The following is a 26434-nucleotide window of genomic DNA, read 5'->3' on the forward strand; positions in this document are numbered from 1 at the left end:
TTTATAGATAGATAGATTGTTTATTAGCCCCACGACCAAGGCCGGCGGAATTTGTTTTCGGTACAGCATGTTACTCTCTGCAGCACAAACACATAAATGGACAACAACGGCACACAATCAGGGTTATGCTTGTGAGGAGGGGGGTAGAGGGAGGAGTTCAGAGTCCTGATGGCTAAGGGGAAAAAAAAGCTGTTTAAACTAAAGAACCAGATATTTGCCTCAGGAGTTGGTGTACACCAAAACAGAGCAAATGGGAGAGTGATGAATATGCAAATTGTTTGCTAATACTAATGTACAATAATAAGTCTGTAAGGTGATAAACTGTCAATGTTGTGTTTATAGCTTTGCAGGTTTCAAGACATCATATTTGGGTGACAAACGTGTCTTCTGGTCAGGTCAGTTGTGTTCACTTTCTGTTTTACTTTTGTAATAAAACCATGTGTGAGTGTATTGAAATGGTGAAGGGTGCGTTTTATTGCTAATGAATTCAACTGCTCATTAGTGAGAGGAAGATTGTGTTAGTTCTCCTTTCGAAAGTTACATAGTCTGGCTTTAATGTGTCAAAATTAGGAAATGAGAATCAGTAGATGACTTTCAATTTCATGAACTGAAAACCTTTTCCACTTCCTACTTCAGGTTTGTATAATTAACTCCCATGTACTTTCAGCATGTGCCTTACCACGTTGTAAGTTATGAATATTTCATGCAACGATGGAGATATTGTTTTAACATCAGTCGTATTTATTTTTACATACTTCGAATAGACAGTTACGCGATTGAGCCAAATTATCCGAGACCAGTTGACATCATACTGCTGTGTAATGTTTGAAGTTGGAGCTGCAGTGGATATAAAACGGTGGGTTTTCATTGGATCACTCCGTGTCTTAAATGGCATCATTATGATCTCAGAGGGTGCCTGCAGATTCTCAGTGGCGTGATGAAGTTATACTGCCACGCTTTGGCTGAGGACAGCCTTCAAGACCTGGCAGACGTGCGACTGTTGTGACAGTCTGGTTTGTACGTTTTGAGTGCATCTCCACTCACCTATTTAACGCTGACAATGGGCCTGCCAAAGTCAAATAAATACCTGTAAAATAAAATTACGTGCTATTTATCCCTGCAGCCTAATCCACTATAGCCTCACCGTGCTTTTACAGTAAGCTTTTATGTGCGGTCGTAACTTTCTCTCTGTACGTCTGCGAAGGCCCAAGTCCCTAGAAAGCCATTACCGTCTCCCCACATCACACTGCTCTCTCTTCCTCCCAAACCCGACATGATAGACACATTAACACTCCTTCACACCCAATTGAACACAGCATCCAAAAGGAGGAAGGAAACACCATGAATGTGGAGGAATGCAGCCATCAAAAATAATAAGATTAAGCAGCTTGTGTGAAGCAGAACAGTAGCATCTGCACCCGTCAGGCAGCTGCGATGCTCAAATATGAGTATTTGTTAATGGAGTGTCACTAATGGGGAGTTTCTGCCAATTATTCATAATTGTTTCAATATGTTTGTGTATTAAAAAAAAGGCTTCTTTACAATTAATGGTCCACAATGGAGTAGATTTCTAGTGTAGGGTGCTTAAAAATACAACCCCTTAAAATCTTTAACAACCAAGTTTCTATAGAGTCTACGGTACAATCATTGTGAAACATACACACATGTTAAAGCAGCTATAGTCCTCATCTACAATATGTACACAATTCTGAAATGTACGCCCATTAAACAGGGCTTTCCTCTTCATTTGCAGTCTTTAATTGACTGTTATCTTTCGTTTGTGCCCCTATTTTGTACAGCATGTTGTTGGCGCAATGCCTCCCTGACTGCTACTAATAATATTTCTCTGGTGTACATTACAGTTAATTGAAGTGCAGCAGCTGTCAGAATAATTACATGCTGATGTTTGCGACTTGGCAGGGAAGGATTACACTCCGCCACAAGCTCTACAGAGTTTCCTTTTTTTCTTTTCTTCTTCTTTTCTGTCCGGCGAGTCCATGTTTTTTTTAGCCAAATGCCAACAAAAAAACTGTCGCTTAGTCAGACGGAGGGAGAGAGAGATGGATTCTGTTTGCCTAATTAGATACACACACTAAGGGACACTGTGGAAAACTGTGGTAATCACAGGACTTGTTTACAAACGTAAAAATATTTAAAATATGACAAACATGCAATGTTGAAGGTAAACTACATATAATTGAGACACATTTTTTTGGTCCTTTTTTGTGTGTGTTTCTTTGTAAGTTCAAAGTTTAAATCCAGCTGTCCAAATGACCACAACTTCTCCGCGCTTTTGTTGGCGAAGAGCAAATCCACTCTGCAGGAATCCAATGGACTTCAGCCTCCTCCACTTTCTCGAGGGCCGCCTTCAGCTCTCTGAACGCCACGGCGATATCTCCGTTAACGATCACCTTGTCAAACAAGTGACCGCTCTGGCTCTCCATAGTTTCGGCCGAGTTAATCATGTCCTCAAAATCCTCCTCCTGTGACACAAGAGAACACCTGGGTAAATAAAATGCTGTAACACGATGCTGTAATACCTCCATCCAGCTCCTTTCATAGTTTGATTTGAGTGTCCTTTGATTAACCATCAAGCAATAGATGAAAAGAATCCGCACTAAAACAAATTGATGATTAATGATGATTTCATTGTTAATCGGACAAACGCTGCTGATGGAAACGGAACAGCTAAAGCCTGACCATATGGTGACATCGTCCAAAGAGATGTTTTACAATAATCTGCACATACTGTCCATGGACATGGAATGGAATCCCCGTGAGCATTCAGCTCTACTGACCAAGGCGTAACACATCGTTACATGCTGAGAGTAAAGGATAAGAGGCCTTTTCACACCAGCTGTAGTACAAGTTGAAAGCACAGCCCCATAAGATACGCCTGAACCCTCTAAGAGATGCGGTGCTTGGCACTGGGCAAACTCCAGCCATGGCTGCAACACAGGTGTGTGACCTCATGGGTTTAATAAGGGCAACATGGGCAGCCAGGGTCAAACGGTGAAGAAGAAGCCAGATGGGGATTATGAAAGTAACCAAGCAGCTTTTTGCCACAAATCTATCATCAAACATAAATGCTCTTGTTTTGAGATTTGTTTTGATCACCTCAATAAGTCAATAAATTATTTCAATCCATCACACACAAGGTGTAACCCTTCATCTCCTGGACATACTCACCTGTACGTCAGTCATGGAACAAGAAGCCACCCACCAAGTAAGCCTCGTAACTCCCTCTGTCTCTTAAACGTCTCTTAAATGCAAACCAAAGGGTCAGCCATGTGCAAGGCAAGGTGCGCTCATGAGTGAGGGGAGTTTAGGTGTGCATGTCTGTGGGGTGCGGTTGCGTGGGTGCATTAAGGCCAGAGTGTTTGACCTCACACCGCCCTGCATGTTACAAGACATGGAACAAGCACCTGACTCCACATGTGTACCCGGTGGACTGTGTTTTGTGTGTTTAGGTTATAGTTTGTCTTACTGAAAAGCTCCTGACTGAGTTCTTGTCCTCTTCAGCGCAGGTGAATTTAGCTCTCTGTCGGGTGAGGCGCAGCTCCTGTATAGGCGGAGGCTTCACGAACACCACGTACGGTTTGAATTCAGATGTGTACACATGCTTTATTTTCTGTGGTGATGGAGAAAAGAAGAAGAAGTAGGTCAGATGAAGGCAGAAAGTATTTATGGTAGAATACGTTGTGTAAACAACGTAGACACATTACAAGAAAACAATAATTTTCAGAAGATGGGCCCAGCTCTTGAAGTAAATGTTGAATAATCTGAAATGTTGCAACCGAATATGGTAGTTTGTACAGAATAAGGAATCCATCCATTATACCCCTCTTTTTCCAGATTTTGGACTGTCCTGGTGTACCACAACACCCGTAACTGCTAACTCCCACTGTTGCTGTAGGGACAGTGAAGAGCGTACTTGTTAGCAAGGACCTTAATTGGCAGGGTGGAACAAGTGGAGGTTCATGCTATCTCTCCTTTGCGCAGGCCAGGCACCCCAACAAACCAGTAGCAGGCAACCCCTCACTGGCTTCCCACGATACGAACACTGCCAATTGTGTGGTCAATTGAGGGCCTGGCCAAAAGGGAAGCACCACTGCCAGGAACTAAACACTGTAGTGTGGACACACACACACACACACACTACGGGCCCTTGGAAAATTCATTTTTATTATTTAAACATCAAGACGTCATAAGATGAAAAACTATAGATTTGTATTACTGAAAAGGCAATCATCGCAATTAACGTGTAGTTTGAAGCACCCATGAATGATTTACCAGGAACATGTGAATTATTTTGGCTAAAAGCTCCCTTTTCCTCAGACACCTGATCAAATTCAGTTGGCTACGTAAACATGAATGTCATTATCTTTTTTTTTTTTAAAGCGCCCATATTATGCTCATTTTCAGGTTCATAATTGTATTTTAAGGTTGTACCAGAATAGGTTTACATGGTTTAATTTTCAAAAAACACCATCTTTTTGTTGTACTGCACAGCTCTCTCTCACTGCTGCAGCTCCTCTTTTCACCTTGTCTCTGTTTTAGCTACAGAGTGAGACCTCTTTTCTTCTTCTGTACTATCTTTGATTGCACTCGCACATGGGCAGTAGTTCAGATGTAGTTCATGTCAGCTAGCTAGCTCCATAGACAGTAAAAGAAAGGCTGTTTCTCAAACTTCGGTCAGTTACAAGGCAGGATTAGCTGGGAGACTTCTTCTAAACGAGGGCGCACATGTAAGTGGTTCTTTTGTAGATTATGGTGAACTTGTGTGTGTTGTAGCAGTGCTTTGCTATTGAGAACGAGGTAGCTAGCAGTTAACGGTTGCGGTTAGCCAGCTCGTTTCGGCTTGTGACGTAGAAAGCCTTGCCGATTTTGAACAGCTCACCCGGAGACTGAAGGCAGGACATTCAGAAACCGTATCTCACTCAAAACAGCATGGATGGATTTTTTTTCAAAGTTTGTATGCGTGTGGAAGCACCAGAGACACAAAATAACACCCCAAATCCCAGAAAAAGTGATTTTTTTCATAATATGGGCACTTTAATGGCATACTTACATTCGGGTGCACATCGAGGAGGCACACCTTGCCCTTAGCCATCACTCTGTGCACAGAGTCTAGACTTGTTCCATAGTAGTGTCCCCTGTATCTCCCGTATTCTACAAACCTTGAGGCAGAAAGAAACCGGAACAGACAGAAATCAGGCAGCAGTAGAAATGAAAATCAGGAGAAATCTGTGAGTGAGTGGGACTATTTTTAACACCATGGGAAAGGAAGCCTTAAGAGCAACACCTCCATATGTACCTATGATTGAGAATATCCTCTTCAAACGTGTGAATTGACACAAAATGATAATCCACCCCTTCGTTCTCCTGCCTTCTCTTCTCACGTGTGGTGTCTGAAAGAGAACAGGACGGGAGCTTGAACACAGCTGTAAAAAGATGAGAAACCATTGTGGGCGCGGGAGGTAAAGGTGACAGTTTTGGATGTCGGTCTTACGCGGCACAGTGACGCCATAGTGGTCAGGGTCGGAGATCAGGAGCCTCCTCTTCAGTTCATTTACGCCAACGCCGCTGGGCCCTTGAGACAAAGATCAAAACACTGAGTTCTGTATGTGGGTATTCATTCCTAATATCTCGGTGTACTAATGTTTTCCTCACGACAATTCCCGACATCAAATAGGCTCAGTGATCTAGTGACACATCTGTCTTTATCATCAGAGAAGGAGAAGGGGAGCGAGAGAGAGTCAGACAGACAGAGCTCTGATTTCATACTGATTTCAGTCTGAAAACGATTCTCCAACCAGCCTCACTCTTTTTCTCAGCCTGTGTCTCTCTATTCAACGTTAAACGCTCCTATGCCCTAGAAAATCTATAGCATCACATCTAAATGTGACATCTGCAAAGCCGCACAGTGTCAGTGTCCTTTTAGTGTAGGATGCAGGGGATGAAGCATACACACATACTGTAGCATCTGGGATTTTCTTCTAAAGCCAGTTTCCACAGCCCCAGATTGCATCAGACTCTAATGGAGTGCTGTCTGAAAGTAGGATTCCTGACATACCTGCCTTTTCCATCATAGCGTTGCATGAGCTTGATACATTACAAAATATCAAGTTTATAGACTCTCCACTCTAACACTGCTGATGTCTTTCACAGCTGCTCTACAGAACTGGAGAGGAGCATCATCTGGCTCTGTGCATACTTTCTACTGACCTTTTTTTTTTTTTTTTCAAAAGTTACACGATCTGTAGGGCTTAAAGTGGCTGGCAGTCGCTTTCACCAACTTTCCTGGGGCATAACGGTCTATTGTTTCATTCAAAGTGCGCATGCAATGCAAACAAAAATGGATATATTTCCAACCTGGTCAAACATTATCCAGCTGGTCCTGTTTTAGCGATCCGGGCTTTGGTTTCCCTGTCTATAACTCTCATTGCCAATAAGTTATATATTCTTAATGATGACCTCCGGTCAATGAAGAGCCTTCACAGCAGACAGTAAAACGTAATCCAGAGTCGGGGTAAGCTCCAACTCAATTAAAGAGGTCTAAATCTAAATCCAAGCTGTCTTAACTGTTCCAGTTTGATGATGGAGCACTTGGCTGACATTATGAGGGATCTTATTCACAATCCACTCATCCCCTTCTCTCCGTTCACCTTTCATTTATCTCCTCTCTATCGGGTTTTGTTTTTGCACCTCTTCAGTTCATTGTGTTTCTCTCCTCTCTGACTTAATTTTTGCAACTCTCCCCTTCTCTTCTCTCATTGATTCATATGATATCATAATATGACATTAAAGAAACCCCTTCAGCGGGGGCTCAATGTAAAATTCCCCGGAGAGAGATATAGCTCAAAAAATACATAGAGCAGGCCTGCAGGATTGGCAGAGAAATGAATATGGGGTGGGCCACTTGGTAACTTAAGAGAAAACAATATATTCTGACTTGGAGCTCTTTGACAGTGTTTACGTGGTTCTGATGGTAAAGGATTGTTCGTGCACTCAAGAGTGGGGACATAAATCTTCATCAATGCATTACTTTTTTTTTTGATCAACAACGGCTTCAATAAAACTGTCCTTTTAGTGAATGGTATCATGTTTTTAATTTTTTATATGGACAAAAACAGGCAGCGGGGTGATATAAAACAGAACACAATTGACAACTATGTGCAATACTGTACATGTAACCACAGTAACTATCATGTTATAGGCTTTGTATGCAGCAATGTTGTATACATGTGTCACACTACTTGCTCATAGACTAATTCATAGCATAGGAAGCTACAAGCTTTGGCATTGTACTTGAAAAACAAACTTTTCACAGAAGATGGGAACGTGCCTGTTTCTTTATGCGACTGTATGTTTAGCTCATACGTACCAACCAGAACGACCAGACGGTGTCTGTCCTTGGGGTCTCTGAGGTAGGGGATAACCTCTATGTAGGTAGGTGGACAAAGTGAGCCGTGTACCCCCGTGCTCCACCTCCCGGACCGAGCTGCTTCTCCGGCCAGACTGCTCTTTCTCCCGAGTCGGAAACTCCTCCTTAAACCAGCTGGAAAAGAGAGACAGGGACCATTGACCTGCCAGGTGTATTAATGAAAGCCTAGCAGGAGGATATAGCCTCATTGGGACAGTCCTAAAACTTGCATTCATTCATTTTTTGGCCACTTGAACACACCGCAACATCTGGCATTGTATCGGCTTATAAAGTTGACGTGGTGAATGTGTTAGGAAAAAAATCTGTACTGATTCGAACATCCAGCAGGTACAGGGAAACATTAGCATTCATTTGGAGTCACCTGGCGAATGCAGGTCTATTATTCACTCATCTTTTAGCTCTGTTTTAGTCTCCACCCATTCCTGAGGGAAATAGCTGGCTCTTTTGCTGCTAAACGCTCCGCTACGTTCCCCAGATAGTAGCTAACTTTGTCCATCTGCCGTTTGGTGCTGAAATTGAGGTTGAAGAGAGTGGTGAGCAGGTACCAGCAATGAGCTGAAAGATGCTAAAACAGTTCGTAGAGGAGCAGAGTCAGGTGACAATTCTCTGTGGGTTCATCACTATCAGTGACCCCTTTAACATTACACAAAGTCATTTGATCTATTCTAAATACAAAAATAATGATCAGTGCAGCTGTAACAACATGAAAGATTTTATTTTTTTTACACAAGAAAGGCTGTATTTATCCTTCATGACGATCTATTTGGTCCATTTTCATGTTATTTAGTTTTATTACAACCACAATTTACTTTCACATATTAATAAGCTGCACATGTAAGGTTTGATTTTTTCAAGACCTAAGTTACTTCCATGATTCACCAACATTGCTTCTCTTTGGCACCACTTGGACACCACTTGATTAAAAGTGTGAAAACAAGAACTCTTAGAAACTGTCAAAAAGTATCAGAGATACTCAGATGGCAACAAGGACCATAACAGAAGAGAGAGCTACAGTAGGAATGTGAGGCAGAATAGAAGACAAAACCATCAAGACTGCCACCCAAACTCTGGTGTCAAGCACACTCCTGAACAGCACAAATCTCAGTCAACACACAACAACTCAGTCTGTCACGCGTCGCTTGTAGGCCGTCGGACAGCCAGCGTCTGACAGCCAGCGTCTGCCATGCGACTGTGGTCTGGTCTGGCCTGGCTTGGCAAGTTCGCTCTCTTTCATGATGTTAACTGCTGCTAAGTGATGCTGCCAGGCTTTCTTCGACGTCAGCTGCAATTTCACTTTGTAAGCATATCTGTCAATTTCCTCTCCGGGCTTCATTCTAAGAAACATGCCACTATGAGGAGAGATTTCTAACTTTTGTTTACATGGGATTCAAACTGATGATTTCACTCAGAAATTTCTAATGGTATACTGCTGTTATACAGCAAACAAAAAAAATCATATTTGATGAAATAAGGTCTAGAGGAGAACATATCGTAATTGTCAATCTTAAGTAATTCTGGCGTTGAAATTCATCATGTGTTACTGAAAATGCTCTCAGCTGTAAAACCTTAGTACATTTTTTGGAAATGCTGCGCGCTATTTCTGATTGACTCGATAGTATGAAATAAGGTTGAGTGAATACATGCAACGCATGTCATGAACTGGGCCTGTGCCCTTCATGTCAAGATGAAATGATATGCACCTCAACCTAGCAGTGCAAGAGAGAGGACATAAACTCTCAGTATGAAGCATTCTAGTCCCAGACCATTTATTTGACCAGTTCAAAAGAAAATGGCACTCAGCACTGTGCACTGACCATAGAAATATAATGAGTTAGCCCACCACAATGATCACAATTCTTTGCAATGGCAACGGAACATATAAAAATGGCTGCCGTTCTGACCATCCTGTTATGTTTATTTTAATAGGAATGTCCGTTCTACTTTCATTTTATTTCTATGAGTGGTACTGAATAAGTCAGTCTCACCATTGGAAGTAATACTTTGATATTTTGGGAAATATGATTATTCGCTTATTGCTTTCTTGCAGCGACTTAGAAAAGAAGATCGAAAACCCCTCTTTGTTAAAGTCACTGTGAAACGAAAGTTTAAAGCCTTTTTAGCTTCTGTAACTTCTTTTTCTATTTCTAAAGTTAAACTTAATATCTGGACTGGGTATAGTTACAAGAGGGACTTTAATCCAATCCTTCGCATTGGCCTTACTCTGACCTCAACAACATTTTTTTGCCAACTGACCTACTGTGTAGGAGGTGTGTGTTTGATACTAATTTGCTACAAGAAGCTCTCTTTATAATCCTGGCTAATGTGACCCACGAGCTAACCGTAAAGTGATGTTTTATATGATGGGTGCCACAGAGTTCAAGATGAATCATAAAAAAAAAATGTTTTGACATATTTGTGATGTAAGGAGAGATAACTGAACAATTGGCATATGATTAGAACTTGGAAAACAATATTGTTTTATTTCAGAGTATTTTTAAAATATCAAGCTAGAGTGGGTAGCTTAACATAGCATAAAGAATGGGAGCAGGAGGAAACATCTAGCCTGGCTCTGTTTAAAGGTCCAATGTGTAGGAATTTCTCCCATCTAGTGTTGAGCTCATATATCGCAATCAACTCTCTCGCGCCACGCAGTTCAAAGTACGTATTACAGCTATGGTAGCCTTCACACTTTTTTCTGATGATGCCGGTCTCTTGCTTTTTTCAATATCCTTTTTCTTATTCTGGGCGAAGAAGAAGACTCCTGTTCCTGAAATTTGGATTTTGAATACGTGTGGTCACCCGTGGCGCTACCATTGGGCCCAGGCCCATTTTAGGTCCGGGCCCGCCCATTTTGACCCAGGCCTATAGTGAGTAGTGAGTGATTTTCTTTCTAGCAGTTCATCCAATAAGCAGCCCGAGGAAAGCTTTGAGTGAAAGCTTATCAGCCAATCAGCAGCTTCTACCCCACGTGCGGACTATTAAGCCTGCCCACAGGCTGCATCGTCACCAGCAACTGATCCAATGAAATGAATGACGTTTGCATGCAAGCTTTTCAAGCAAGCTTTTCAAGCAAGCTCAATGAGACAGACTGTAGCTATTAGCTAATATGAAACGCAAAGCAGCTTGTTTTCATTTAAATTCAGCAAGAAACGCTCCGAGGGGCAGGAGGAGGAAAATCGTGCCATTTTAAGTAATGCGGTTACAAGTAACGAGTTACCATCCTGCTCGGCCGCCCTCTCCCCATCAAGTCCTCCCCGTAGCCACCCCCTCACACCAGCAAGGCAAGTAGGCTAACAGTTATGCTAACGTTAATGTTAGTGTCTGGCTGTCTGTATGCAGGGAGAACCCGTTTTTTTTTTTTTGGCTTATTTTAACTGGCCCATCCAGTTTACTGGAGGCCCACCTACAATCAAAATCCTGGCGCCGCTGGTGCGTGTGGTCCTCCATGTTTTCTTCTTCAAACTTGCCGGGGCCGAGAAGCTACGATACCCATTAGCAGCACCTGGGAGTTTATCATGTGACAGCAAAAACGCGAAAGGCGGAGCAGTATGTCCTGTATGTCCCTTACGGCTAAAGTATTTCAAGATGGCACATGAATATGGAGCGTCTACCCCAGTTCATGCAAACGCAAATGTAAAATTTCAAGCCAATAGGAATACTTGGAATTGATGGTGGAGGTAAATATTCATGAAAAAGGACAAGTTTGTGAACGGGCAACACAAATTTTTATAATGAACAACTAAAAACGTCACACACTGGACCTTTAAAAAGGTATCAGAAAATGGCACTAATAAACACAAAAAAAACAACTTTATATCTCATCTGTTTCATTAAACAAAATTTTTCCCCCTTCACCATGTCTTTACTTGTGTATCTACACAAAGTACTCCGTTATGTCTCTTCTCTTTCAGCCACTCTGCTCGGATTAATCTGAATACATTCATTTCGTCGTGCAGCATCGATAAAGGTTTACATGCCAGACAAAGAGGAAACAGAGTTTGAACCACGTCATCAGGTGGAAGCTGGCCTGAGATAAGATGAAATGCACATTATTAAATACACATGACTTTTGGAACTGATATAATGTAACATATGTAATTACCTTGCATTTTACCGACATAAGGAGCCTTTTTACAATCAGCCATAAGTGCACGCCCCCATATGAACATCCTGCACTGCTCATATGCACGCAAACACACATAAGCACATCATATCCAATCCATGAGATCAAGACAAATGGGATAAATGGAAAGGCTAAAACCACATTTGCTGTTCTAGTCCTCTCCCTCAAATCCCCAAAACCACAAAACGACATCATCATATGAACTGGTTTGTAATGTAAATATAACCAGGGTCTCCTTTTGTTGCTGGTTTGTCTCCATTTAATTTTATTGCTAAGTTCAATATATATTCATTATATGTGTGTTGTTGTGAGCCGTCATGTTCAATTGCCCTGAGTTGTGTTGTCTTGTATCATACTGGTCCATTTTCCAGTATCAGTGGGTTTTTAATGGAACAAGTCAAACATCTCACCAATGTGGATCCCTGTTACAGCTCCGGAGTCTACGTCCTCCAGGACTGGAAAAAACAGGAAGAGAGAAGAGGAAAGAGTGAGGAAATTGTGGACACAAACCACAAGGGGATGACATGTGCGTTGCTCTGAAATTTCATACTCAAAGTATTAGCATATGTTCTGACCCAAATGTCTTAATATTTTGCTTTGGAAATTCTAATAATAGTTTTATTTAGAAATGATATACACAATTTAGAAATATTAATAACTACCTTACTCTTACAAATTGATTATTAGCGGAAAAACTAGCACACTGAAGAAGGCCAGATACTATAAACCCGCTTGGAGGAACATTCAAAAGAATCCTCTACATTTTGGAAATACGGTGCGGGGAGCATTACATGAATATTATTTTTGGAAAATGCACCGCCTTAAATCTTTAAAAAAACCAAAACCTAAATTATACATGTGTATTATATCATGTAAATTACGCTCAAGGTAAGTTTTCAAAAGCAAATTCAAACCGACAGTACCTTCCCTCTCATCTGTGTAGCATGTGGAGAAAACAAAAGCAGTGAGTACAACAGGAGGGCAGCAGAACTCACCCATGACCTGGATCTTCAGACATGACCTGTCACCTCCCAGCTTAGCGCTAGAGGCACTTTAATATGTTTATTGGTAAAGTGTTAAAAGGTTTTATTCTTTTCAGGTGTGGTGATTTTATGGACAAACGTTGGCTCATCACCTGGCGGTTTGACTCGTGGAGGCTTGAACAGGGCTTTAGGTCGCTGTAGTGAAACTCTCCTGTAGAGAGCCGAATAAAACAAGGCTGTATCAAAACATCAAAATGTCTTATAGATATTACATGACAGTGTTTTCAAGTGAGTGACCATGTAGCTATCGACTAACACGCATAAAATGACCACCTCTCATGGAGCTGCTGCGAGGGGATGAGCCCTGCCCGAGTGTTGCTGTCACCCAGGTGACGGGCCTGCCACCAGGTGTCATCCTCCATGCTGACAATTTGGAGGACATCGCCCCTTTCAAATGCTACCGCTGCATCCTTGCACGGAACGGTGGGATCCTCGTTAGGATCATAGTCAAACAGAGCCCGCATAAACAGCTGAGGATAGAAAAATAATTTCATGTTTTTTTTTTAAGTTTCTGCAGGTTTCACTAAGTCAAATTAAAGACTTTTTAAGACCTTTTTAAGACCATTATGAATGAAATTTAAAGATGCAGTAGGTAAGCCTTATAAAACTAACTTTCTGTCATATTTGCTGAAACTGACCCTATGCTCGAGTAGAACTACATGAAGCAGGTAATAAAAAATAAAAACAATCTGTCTCCTCTGGCACCACCTACAGCCTGTAGTGCGATTGGCAAAAATCCACAGCTCCCTGTTAAGATGCACCAATCAGGGCCAGGGGGGGTGTCTAACTGCGTGTCAATCACTGCTCATGCGCACGCATTAATTCTCCCTTGTGGGGGGAGGGGCTTAGGAGACCGTTTTGGGCTTTAGCAGAAAGGGGGGGAGGGACTGAGAAGTTGTTGATGTTAAAATTTTTTGGCTAAGTCCTGGATCTTTGGAATCCTACCTACAGCACCTTTAAGACCTTTATTGCAACATCAACTAAGCCCTAAATTCAGTTTTTTCAAGCCAAGTATCGCTAAACTTGGACTTCCCCATAGCTGAAGAATAAAATCAGTTTTATGTCTGTGCTACAATCCGAAAGAGACTCGCACCAATAACACGAAAGCTGATTGGCTGCAATGTAAGTTGCATGTTGGTCTCATTTGTAGTCGTAATACAGCAAAATTATATTTTGATTAGCAAAAGAAAAAAACTACAAAACTACAACACCAAAGAATAAAAAAGAGCATTAGAGGTAGCATTACATGGACGTCGGCAAATTAGGACCTGTTTATAATTATTTAAGACCTAGAACACAATACTTCAGTAAATTTAAGAATTTTAAAGACCTAAAATTTAGATTTTGAAATTTTAGACTTTGTCTGAAACAGGGTTTCAGACAAATAGGTGACAAAGGAAAATGCACATTATATGTAATTAATTTGTTCTTCTCTTTTCCTACTGCAGCTTTGTGAACGTTTTCTGTATCCTAGCAATGGACACAACATCTTTCTCTGGTGCTTTTTCACATATGTTGGTGTCATTCTTGAGAAATGACCATGATCAGAGAAATAATTTGTCTTAATCCATTGCAAATGCTCCCTGCTCTAACCGTTTCCAGCTTGGACATCCACTTCATGTATGTGGCGGTAGTGGCCTAGAATTCTTCCTAGACAAAGAAAAGGATTGGGGAACTTCAAATTTTCCACAGAAGTTGTGTAGAATCATTAATGTTAAATTGAGTTGATGTAGCTCAACACACGTGATGGGTGCAAAATGATAAATCAAGTGTTTAAATGATAAAAAAGCTGTAAATCGTAATGAAGTTAGTTATTGTCTTATCCTTGACTGTCTGACCCGAATTTAGTTCTTGACAATGCGCTGCTGTAGTGACAGCACCGTGGCAAAAACACAAAATATAACCAAACACACAGGATACCACTGATTTCATCTCTTTTTACTGAAACCAGCTGGGCAGCTTTCCCCATGCAGTCAGATTGCATGCTAACATAAAAAAAAACACACACCACAGGAATATATGTAGTTAATATTTACTGTACCTTCTTATGTGATGACATTTCTTCCTTGGAGGAAGCAGGAATGATTTTGAATGTAACTTCACCCTGAGAACGAGCCTGCGCAAGAGGAGTAGTTAGATATGTTAGGGAATTCATATTTGCTTTCAGTTAGATGACAAGATTGACACCAGTCTCATGTCTGTATGGAAAATATGAAGCGACACCCAGCAGCCGATTAGCTTAGCTTAACATAAAGACTGGACGTAGGAGGAAACGGCTAGCTTGGTTCTGCCCAAAGGTAACTAACACGCATTGTCTGTGCAGTCAAATTCTGATATATCTTATTGCTATTAATTTAAGCTCCATTGTTGTCCAGAAACTATTAAAATACTTCAATGAGCCACAGCATTGCCCATGCTATTTTTTCATGAACATGGGCATAAAAACTACAGTGTTTGGCTGTTTTAGGATATGACTGAGATCTTCTCGAAAGTATTTGTGAGTTGTTAAAGTTTTTCTGTCTTTAATAGGAACAAACATGGATGGAGCTGAGAGGCACAGACATGGTAGAGAAGCTGAAAAAGGTATTGACAGACGGACTGGTACTGTTGTTGATCAGTTGACAATAAGCTATATATCGAACAATGTCAGCCTTATTGTTTAAGTTACAACACTGAAAAGAAGAAAGGAATTCAGATCTTAAGTTAAAAGTAGAAGTACTCCGTGACAAGTAAAAGCCCTGCATTGAAAATGTTACTTGAGTAAAAGTATGTGCTTTGAGTACTTTAGGAAAATTTACTCAAAGTATTAAAAGTAAAAGTACTCAATGCAGAAATCTTTTTTCATTTTAGAAACTGAAAACAATCAAAACATTTATGTGTTTAATCGTCGAATCATTTCAGCTGTACTTGTAGGCCTATATATTGTTGGGTAGTTTAATTTATGATAATACATCATATTTTATAAACTATATGCGTTTTGTGTGAAAAAAAAATCTAAATTTGTAAAGTAGTAGGAGGTGAGACTAACCAGAAGAGTAAGGATTTCCTTTGGCTTCCTGTGCTCCAATGAGACTCCATTCACCTCTTTCAGCTCATCTCCTTCATGGATCAGGCCTTCAAAGTGTTGGAAATACATATGGAAATTTGTACCACATGCTCTTCTCTATAACATTTACTATACGCCATTATAATGTTACTGCAACGTTATATAAAGCTAGTGCGACAGAGTAGAGTGGAGACAACTATGATAAAGAGTTTTTCATCTTACCGCTTTTATCAGCTGCACCTCCTCTCATGATCCTCGCCACAACAATAGCCCCCGTGGATTTATCCCTCTTAATTGTTGCCCCCTTGAGGATGGTGATAAGTGAATGAAAGCATGATGAACAAAGAGGTCAAGCAATGAACAGTGAAAATAACACATTGGTTTTATTACAGTCCAGACAAGTTTCTTATTTAGAGTCACTTCATTCCAGAGAAAATTATTTGTATCAAGACGGGACCATTTAGTCGGCTGCCTTCATGTAACACACAAAGCGCTGGAAAAGGTTATCCAAATCAGCATTATTTTCAACAGATGTTATTGATGTGGAGCAAATCGCAATGGAAAGAGCATCTTATGTAGCTGACTACAATCAGCTCACGCACGCTCGGGTGTAACCCTGTTGTCTGGAAAACGGGAACATGCTGGATCGATCAAAAGAGACCATGTCAGAAAAAGGTCAGTCCCCTTCCAATCTAGTTTTGGGATCAATACAAAAGTGTGTTCTCTATTATTGTTCCTAAGCACATTCCACTCTCAAAGCTCAAACACTAACATACGAGCATACACACACTGCAAAAATGTATCATTTAGTAAATGATTCTCATATTTCCCCCTAAAATCATATTATTATTTCATAAATTAACATCTCCATCTTAACATCTTTTTTTATGGCGATGTTTGTCTTTAGTTAGCAGGATATCTCAAAAACCTGTCAACAGATTTCAATAGAATTAGTTGGAAAATAAGGCCACAGGCTAAGAAACAAACTTTGTGTGTGTGAGGGCATATTTGAACATTTGTGCTATTTTCTAATGAACTACTGGATTTACTTGAGTGGAATAAATTTGGCACATGTACCCCACAGCTGTCCATCACTACATTTATTTTATTGAGATCTTGATCCAGATAAAAAAAAAAATCTGAACTTCATTTTATTATTAAAATAACAAATTTAGAGGATTTTGCGGCCTTGGCAGAGAAATGCGCTCTTTATAGTTTGGTTCGTTTTCAGTCCAAATTCACTTGATCCAGGAAATTTCCAGAAATAAGTGACAATGGCTTGGAACAAGGTGGAATAAGGCAGATCATTCCGGTAGTATCAAGAAAATGAGCCATGATTAAAGACCTTGAAACGAGTTGATTTACATCAGAAACGGAAAAGAATCCAATCCATTGTAATGCTTAATATTGATTTAAAGGACTCATTTAAGAGAGTGGATACACATGCATAAATATGTGCACACACAAACACACAACAATGCTGAAACTATGTTGTGCGTCACAGCAGTTATATGGCAGCAAAGATGTGGAAGAATTGACTGTAAACTCCTGGCTGCAGGAACCTTTTCTTATGTTTCGTGTCATTCCAAGGGCTGTAGTCCTGCTACACCTTGGCATACATGGCTTGAGCAGTCACGCAGTTCGACAACATGACATAAATTCAGTCACCAGAGAAAAACTCCGCTGTCCCGTGGACATGTTTATTGCTTTGAACTGCCTGTGTATGTCAGATATTGTGGCTGGACAAATTACAAATTTCTAAGTGCAGTTGTCTAGTTATATGGTTGTCTTAACTTAAATTCTTACATTTGCGTTTGTTTTGTGTACATTGCAAGGCCAGGTAGACCAAATTAGAAACAGGCTGACAGGCAGTAAAGTACAGTTATACTTGTTTGAGAAGATTAATACCACTCTCATCTCTGTACACACTAACATAATTGTGCAGCTAGAGCCAGCAGGAGGTTATCTTAGCTTGGCATAGAGGTTGGAAACAGGGGAAAACAGCTGGCCTAGCCTTCAGACAGCTCCAAAACTTACTAATTAACATGAGATCAAGAAAATGAAAAGACAAAATCTACGGTACCACCCTCTCAACAGAGCCAGACTAGCTGTTTCCCTGTTTCCTGTCTTCATTCTAAGATGATTTTTAAAATTTATTCTTTTCCCTAGAATCAATATTTTTTTATTTTTACTAATGAGTCACGTAAATATTTTCTGTTTATACGGTGCCGCTGACAGCGACTACATCATGACTGCTTCCAGCTAAAGAGAGCAAAAGCAGAAAATGCAGAAAATACATGTTATGTTCTTCTTCAAATGAGAATATGCAATAAAGAATCGCAATACAAATCGATTGGGCACCCATGTATCGTGAAAGAATCAAATCGGGACAAAGCATATTGTCCCAGCCCTACTAAGCTAACAGGCTGCTGTCTTTAACTGCACATTTACATGTAACATACAGGCAGAGTGGTACTGCATCAACCTTTTCATAAACTCTCTGGAAGAAAGTGTATTTCCCAAAATGTCGAACTATTCATTTAAGCCAAACGATCAAATCTTTTTAACTCAACCTCTGAAACATGAAGACATGTTTACTGACCAGGGGGTCTTTGGTTTTGACCAGACTGACAATTTTGACAGAATCCTCGTCCTCCTCCAGTACATGGTCAGGTATTGGTGGCAGAGCAGGCTCAAAGTCTCTCTGAGCTACAGCGTCATGGACAGACAGCAGACCCTGTAGGAAACAGAAATACAGCGAAGGTGCTGATTTGCAGTCAGGTTTGTCACTTTGAATTCGAGGTGTTGTGAATCGATGTGGCACTGGGGTTAGTATCCTCTAATGCATCTCACTTGGTATGGAAAAATGGCACTGGATAAAGCCAACAGAACACTCCAAACAAAATGGAAAGCGACACGTTAGTTGTCAAGCTGCTGTCAAATTCAACATTGTGAACTAATGCCAGTGTAATCACTGCAAAAGTCTGTTCATTTAATTGTGTTCATTCTAGATGGAAGCGAAATGAAGAACCACTGTCACCAGTTTTACCAGTGCAGGTTTAAATCAACATATTTAGGCCAACTGGTTAGGCTAGAGATTGGTTAAATGTAATTGTGAGGTTAAAAAATGGAAAGCACTCAAACAAAAATGCCAAAAATCCCTGTTGACTAATTAAAGGTGACCGAGACTATGCAAAACTTCCAATAAGTTTGGCTGGCCTGCCCGCACTCACTACAGCGACTGAATCCAAAAAAAGCACTTTCCTCCTGGTCACAAACCTTCAGTTTTGCCGGTGCCAACATGCCAAATTTGATTTGGTTTGGAATGTACTGCCAGCCTGTGGGCCACCTGAAAGCAACCCCCCACACTACTAACAGTGTTACTGGCAAACAACACAAGTCTTAGAAAAAACTGTGGATTGATATATGACTCACTATCAATGCCCAGACAGTTCATTTAAGTTCACTCTTTGTTAACTTTGGCTGTGCGAAAACTCCAGGTTTGTTTGCAGAAAAACAATATTCTGGATGAACGTTAATCTCTCACTGTGAGCCTGCACAAGGTACAATTTACTGTTAAAACCTGGGAAGAGGAGGAAAACATCTACTCATCAACTTGATTTTAACAATCAGCCAATCAATCTGTCAGTTAGTCTACTTATCCATGTTGTCCATCAACAGTTGCTCTGCTCAGAAGCTGCCAGCGCGTGAGCAATGTGTCTCTGGCCACTTTCAGAGACAGGTTTTCAAAAAACAAACATTAATTCACAGAATATTATACCCCGAGTCTCTCATAAGTATGTGTGAGCTCCTGCGCTGGGGCCAAGAACAAACAGGTCATTAAGACTGTACAAACAAACCTGTTAGTTCTCGGGCTGGCCTCAGCTCCTCATTAAGAAAAGCCACGACTTCTGCAGCTCACTGGAAAACCGTATGCTGTGTGTGCATGTGTGTGTGTCTGAAATATGACTGTCATCACATCTGAAATAAGGAAACATGCATTTGAGTAGTCTGGGCCTCTACATGAGTGAACACTAATAAACATAACTAGGCAGTAGATTAGCTTCAATTCCAGTGTGGTTAATAGATGTCAACACCTCTCAGTGGGCAACATGATTAGGTGAAATACATTTAATAGAATTTACATTTGGATTAATTTGTCACTTTGTGTGACCCATATAAGCCTTTTCAGTCGCCTGAGCAGCATCAGAATAGCTCAGATGAAGCATTCCTGCATGGAAATTAGCTTCTCAGATTAGAGTGCTAGAGTTACCTATGTCAAGAAAAATGACTGAACATGTAACCACACCATCATGAGTACGTTATTTTTATTGTTAATGATCCTTTGGCTCACTGAAGTAGAAGGAAGCAAAACAACATCTTCCGAGTGGATTACATTCTTGCTTCATAAATGGTCCATGTGAATGGCAATTATAGGATGTACTTCAGTGACAGAAAAACGCTTTCTTGCCAAGAGTCAGATGAGAAGAGCAATACCACTCCCATGTCTGTCTGTTAAATAGCTGGAGCTAGCAGCCGGTTAGCTTAATTAGCGTAGAATAAAGATTGAAAGGGGGAAACATTAGCCTGGCTTTGTAAAAAGGCAACACAAGTTTGCCTACTGGCACCTCTAAAGCTGACTAATTAACACTTTATATCTGGTTTGTTTAATTTGTACAAAAACCAAAGTGTAAAAACTGAGAGATTGTGACTTTACAGGAAGTTAAGCAGTTTTTTTTACCTTTGGATAAAGCAAAGCTATCAGTTTCCCCCTGCTTCCATTTTTTATGCTAAGCTAAGGTAAGCTAAGCTAACATTCCCTGGCTGTAGTTTCATATTTAATGGGTAGCTATAAGATAAGTATTGATACTTATTGTCTAACTCTCAGCAAAACAGTGATCTGAAAATAGAGGGAAACAGCTAATATTGTATTTTTTTTTTTTGCATTTATAATATTCTCAGTTGTTTTGCCAAGATAAGCTACAATAACCATCCCCTGTCTGTAGTTTTATTTTTTTAACAGTTTAGCTAACTACAAGGAATAGACACTTGAGGAAACAGTTACCTTAACTAGTTATATGTCATTTATTTAATCAGTACAAAAACTGAAGTGTAAAAATGTCAAGTGCAAATTTACAGGAACTCTTAAGAAGCCAGGCTAGTTGCTTTCCTCTATTTCTAGTCTTTGTGCTAAGCTAAGCTAATCGGCTGCTGGCTGTAGCTTCATATTTATCATATTTGTTGAACTATTTATTTTAAGAGAGGTGTATTTCATTGGTAGAAGTGACACGATTTGACTGGACAAAGGACTTGGCTGGGGGAGTGTTGGGTTGACACACGTGTGAAGCTACAGGACCACATCATCACCATGAAAGGAAATACTCTTCACCTTAAAGTTGGGTTTGGAAAAGAGGGCAACCAGTTCTTCAACTTCATCTTTCCAGACTTGGTATATCAGCTCCTCCGTCAACTGGAAGGAGAGAAAAAGAGAAGGAGAGGCAGGATATATTTTTTTATTTTTATAATTAGAGGTATACATTTATATCATTGCCTGAGTGAGGTTTAGCCAAGAGAGACAGCGAAACGAGCAGAGAGACAAAAAAGGTTAGTGAAATTCAACTTGTATCGGATTCAGACTGCACTGACACATCATCGGTACTGTCATTATTTCTACACTTTCATATGGCCCTGTTCACCTCACTGGGGCTTTGCTTTTTTTCCTCATGATGTTAACTATTTGTTCCTGTTTTGGTTTTGTGTCTTTTAGCCACCGTCGGAAAAAAGCTCCCGAATGTTCAAGGCTACACGACAGCTGCGGCGACAACTAAAACAGAGCAGCCTTGACCGTCAGCGGCAAGTGGAGAGGCGGAGTGTGACTGTGTGCAGTCGCCCGTCTTGTCAAGCATTTTACTGTAATGACTTCTACTGCTTCAAGATGTCTAGGCACACTCCAGAGACACAATGCATGAAGGTCATTAGTTTCCACTGTGAGCAAACAGAAGCCTCTCTGAGGGGAAACAGACCCATGGTTTGGCCCTTCCAGTAGGTCCTGATGATTTAAGCCAGGCGGAGAGTGGCTGTCTAACAGAATCTGAAGCAAAGGGAGTGAAGAGAAGGAGATGGAGGAGTTTGGGGGAGAGGACAGGGTTAGATAGACAGTATGGAAACATGGCAGGAATTACAGTTTGCAGCAGGGTATTGAGAGAAGATAAAGAAACGCAAATGGGGAGAACGGGGAAAGGATACAGAGAAAGGGGAAGAATAGAGATAATGGAAAGGGGAGTATGGTTTGGGGATGGAGAGTAGAAAAGATGGAGTAAGGGAAAAGTGTAAAAAGAACATCCTTGTTTAACACTTTGTCCAGGAACAAGAGGGGAAAAGTCAGGAAATGAAGGTGGAACATGACCAAAATGGTTCAAGGAAGGTAGTGGGATGAGATGGAAATAAAGGAGTGATTGGTTGGTAACAGGAATGAAGAGGACTGGTACACGAAATAGGATGCACATCTGAAGAGACTGGTCGTGCCATTTTGAGTCACAGCTGTAGTGGAAACACTCTCTGTCACTTCATCTTAAATCTGAAATTAATTGTATTCCTCCAACTTGAAACATTAGACTACACACAAAATGAGTTTAGCAGCCTTTTGCTCGGAACTGTCCTCGGTGACCTAACTCCTGGCAAGCAGATACAGAACGATATCTGCTATAAAACACAGCCTTTCAAGTGATACTATCCGAGGTGACAGAGCTTTGAGATAACATTTCATAATTCAGTCTGCATAAGAAGGACTGTGCGTTCCACTCGTGCTTCTGTGTGACAGCGAAGTCATCTGTATGTGGAGGAAACAATTTGAACATTTCCCTCTGCTGTCAAACTGTCATCCTCGGCAGCGCGTCTATCTGCAAAAGATGTTTGGAGAGAGTCACTTACATCTGAAGCCAGACTCGCGGCATGCTCTTGGACCGGGATAGGGCTTCGCTTCTCAAAACGCTTCAGCCGCTCGTGGATCTGTCAAGTCAGGAAAATATCACAATAAAAGTCTTTTATCTGCAGTAAAAAAAGGCACTTACTGCAACTTCAAATACTAATACTACTTCTACCACTAATTAAAATAATTTCTAATAATACAATTTACATTATTACAATATTTTGGGTTTCTAATAGAACATGTTCACATGCTTTAATGTTAAAAAATATACATTATTTTGTATCACACTGGCTCTCTGAATGTACTGTACCTTCTGCCTGAAATGCTCTGTTTTAGCGCCTGTCTCCCCCAAGCCCCCCCTCCCGAAAAAGGACAGTCCGGTTTGATTGGTCAGCGTTTACAGGTCTTCCGCATCTGCGCTCTTGGAGAATCTTATAAGAGTCTTATAAAATATGATACATTTTTACATTAATCTACCCAACAGTAGTTCAAATTAGCTCCATCTTGACCAGCTGTAACACTGAAGTGCCACTTACATATTAATGCATTAGTAATAATAATAAGAATGTAATACTAATGTATAATAGAGTAACACTGACGGGAGCCATTCTTCCTGTATAATCTTTTACTGAAAGGCAGAAGCAGATGAGGCAGATGGCTTTTCCCTTTATTTGATAGTGACAGAGGATAGACAGGAAAGGTGGGAGAGAGATGGGGGATGACACGCAGCAAAGGGCCGCAGGTCGGACTCGAACCCGGGCCGCTGCAAAGGACTCAGCCTACATGGGGCTCACGCTCTTACTGGGTGAGCTAGAGGTCGCCCCCAAGAGCCAAATTCTGTCCGAGGTTTCTGCCTGTTAAAAGGCCGTTTTTGCTCGCACCAAATGCATGCTTTTGGGGAAATCGTTTGGTTTCTGTAAATGATAGTGTGTTCTAGACCTACTCTATCTGTAAAGTGTACTGAGATAACGTCTTTTGTGATTTGATACTATAAATAAAATTCAATTGAATTGAATTAAGTAACACTTTCAATGCAGAACATTTACTCGTAATGGAGTATTTTTTACACTGGTGTACTACTAAAAATAAGATCTCTGTATTTAATTCAGCTTTGTATTTTGCTACTTAAAAGTTAGACAAAATAGATGCTGTGACTAAAATAAGTGGAAGTAAACAAGCACAAATCGTTGTAGCACAAATGTGTGCTCACCTTAAAGAGCAGGTGAAGCTTCTTCTCCATCAACATGCTGTGGAGGAACCTGTAGTCCTCCTCCCTGTCGGTGTGAGACTCTGTTCCTGACATCACTGATGATAGCAACCTGCACACGCCTGCAGGAGGAGGAGCAGAACACTGTCACACGTATAAACACATGTACACCACATCCATAAGCACACCACCTGCAACTGATATTAACCTATGGAGCTGTATCAGGGTTTCTGTTTCTGGCTTTTTAAGACCATTTTAAGAATGACATTTAAGACCTGTATCCCACCATAAAAGTACAACGAAATGCAGAGTCACCAAATGACTTGCAAAGTTGCAAAAACATTTATTCAAGTTGAATAAAATCGATAATAATAGTCGGTAAATATACATCAAATTATATTTGGACTAGCATACTAAAGAGCTACAACTCCACGGAATAAAAAAAAACCAAGAAGCATTAGAGGTAGCTTTACATGGACGTAGGAAAATTAAGAACTGTTTAAAATTATTTAAGACCTAGATCACAATACTTCAGCGAATTTAAGACTTTTTTTCCCACAGGGCAGCATTTAAAAGAGTCACTGTTATGGGGATCATTGTTTTGTTTTCCAGTTTTGCAGGTATTTTATCTGGCAGGATAAGCAAAGTAAAAAGAAAGATGAAACGAATGTGCTCAAATTGCCTAGATATTGCCTATCATGTACATATATAACCTGATAACCTGCTCCACTTTGGACGTACCTCTGTGTTCTGTTCGACTCAGCATCCTCCTCACTCTGAGAACAGAAAAAGAAAAATTCAACAAATATTGAAACCCTTGATAAATATTCATACTCAGTAACTTCCTCCAGATTTCTTTTGAATTCCATTAGTGAAGAGGGAGACTAGAGTGTGACACAGAGAAAGAGAAATAATGAGAGAAAGGAAAGAAATATTTTTTCACACGGTGTGTGAAATATCTTTCTTCTGACATATTACTGCCCCCTAATGCTGGTATAAAATATTGCAACATTACGGTAATACACTGTTCCACATATAAAAAAGTATTAAATCAGTAAATGTTTTATCAATAATATTCAGAGTTCTTTTCCTTTTTAACATTAAACTTATCTAAAAGTACAACAAACAATAATGAAAACATAACTCATACTACAGGATACATATTGGATGTCCTCTGCTCAAAATGAATCAATTTGTATCCTCTCTCCGTTCATGATTTTGATCAATTTTAGAAAATTTTACAATGGTTTGCAAAACAAAGAGTGTCCAGTATCCCTCAATTAGAGAAATAATACAATACTATAACGACACTGATATTTGTTTTTAATGTTTCAATAGCAAATAATAAATGAAAATATTGTGAGAGGTATGTTTGGACTAATACGCCTAATCTGTGGTACAGATAAGGAGTGTAACACACATATTTGTGTCTATTTAAACACATTTTAAGTAGAGGAAAACAGCTAAGTATATTGGAACCACACACAATTTAAATTGCACTCACCAGAGACTATCCATTCCATCAGGCCCAGTATAGACAGGCCATATCGCTTAATACCTAAAGAGTATGAGCTACATGTGAACATCCACTTGTAGAGAGAGGTTGTATAGTGTTCGACTGGCCAAATTGTGAAAGAGACTGTTCCTTATCCAGTCAATAGGCCTATGTGTCAGTCTGACCTAAATCAAGCCCACGGGCAATCGATCCAGCAATCAAAGAGCATGGGGCATAATGTTAGCCGACACCAGTTCACTTTCCACATATGACTGTCACGCAGATTTAATTGAATCTCAGGTCAGCATTTGCATCCTTTCAGTAGGCCTACTTTTATTTCATTTGATTCTCTTTAATTTCACAATTGTATCTGTGGTGATAAAATAGGCTGCATGAAAGTTCTGTTTTTTAAGGTAACGTTAATAACATGAAGATGTGTGTTAAGGGGAGTGCATCAACCTCAACAATCACAGAAGGTGAGATTTAGTGTGATGCATGTCACAATACCAAGCCCATTACCCTTATTCATTGGGTTCAAGTCTTCTTTATCAGGGGCATGACCCTGTGCAAAGCAATTCATATTTACCCAGTGCAGTAGCAGTTCAGTGTCACCCTGACCTCTCTGTAGGGATGCTGATAATGTACATTTAAACCAATAGGCCCATATGTTCTGTGGAATGAATTTAGAAATAAAAGTTCATCTGTTGCTCGTCTGCATACTGACCAAAAAGTCAGTGTCTGTCGTACTGCCTTATCCACACACTGTTTAGCTACCAAATAAGGCCCAGGAAGAAAAGACATACTGTAGGCTACATGGAGGGTAAGTGCTAATTACGTTAATTAATGTTAGAGACAACAGATCAGACTACAGACCGACCGTGGGTGTGTCCCAGAAATTTCCAACCAACGAGATGTGAACTCAGAGGAGGAGTCCACAGCACCAACTAGCTTCGTTTTCAGCTGCGTCACGTTAGCCAGAGACAGCTAGGCTAATACCGGAAATGTGGCTACTTACTTCGAAATAAGAGCGCAAACTTAAAACTGCTTTAGTGAGAAAAAATAAATCTTGTATGTGTCGTTACAACGTGGTCGTGAAGTTTTTCGTTCTGTTTTGCCATGCTAAGAGGATACTGTTTTCGATTTAT

At 40.3% G+C, this 26434-nt stretch overlaps 1 protein-coding gene across 6 annotated transcripts; it reads right to left on the reverse strand.

Moving 5' to 3' along the window:
- LOC120567848 (MAGUK p55 subfamily member 7-like) lies at positions 1-26271 on the reverse strand. Of its 6 annotated transcripts, none has more exons than XM_039814925.1 (20): positions 26167-26268; positions 25299-25352; positions 24536-24570; positions 23798-23916; positions 22590-22667; positions 21049-21129; positions 18262-18396; positions 15882-15963; positions 15642-15727; positions 14655-14729; positions 12887-13083; positions 12706-12764; positions 12494-12505; positions 11981-12025; positions 7388-7561; positions 5513-5593; positions 5318-5411; positions 5072-5180; positions 3488-3631; positions 1-2483 (listed from the first exon to the last, which is right to left on the reverse strand). In XM_039814925.1, exons 3-20 carry the CDS (start codon positions 24558-24560, stop codon positions 2253-2255), a joined length of 1827 nt encoding a protein of 608 aa, XP_039670859.1. In that variant the 5' UTR covers positions 24561-24570; positions 25299-25352; positions 26167-26268; the 3' UTR covers positions 1-2252. The 6 variants fall into 6 exon arrangements, with proteins under 6 accessions (XP_039670859.1, XP_039670860.1, XP_039670858.1 ...); XM_039814926.1 differs by having other exon boundaries at positions 26163-26263; XM_039814924.1 differs by lacking the exon at positions 26167-26268 and adding an exon at positions 25876-25988.
- Positions 26272-26434: the final 163 nt, after the last annotated feature.

The sequence above is a fragment of the Perca fluviatilis genome, chromosome 11 (genome assembly GCF_010015445.1).
Source record: "Perca fluviatilis chromosome 11, GENO_Pfluv_1.0, whole genome shotgun sequence".
Taxonomy (NCBI): Eukaryota; Metazoa; Chordata; class Actinopteri; order Perciformes; family Percidae; genus Perca; species Perca fluviatilis.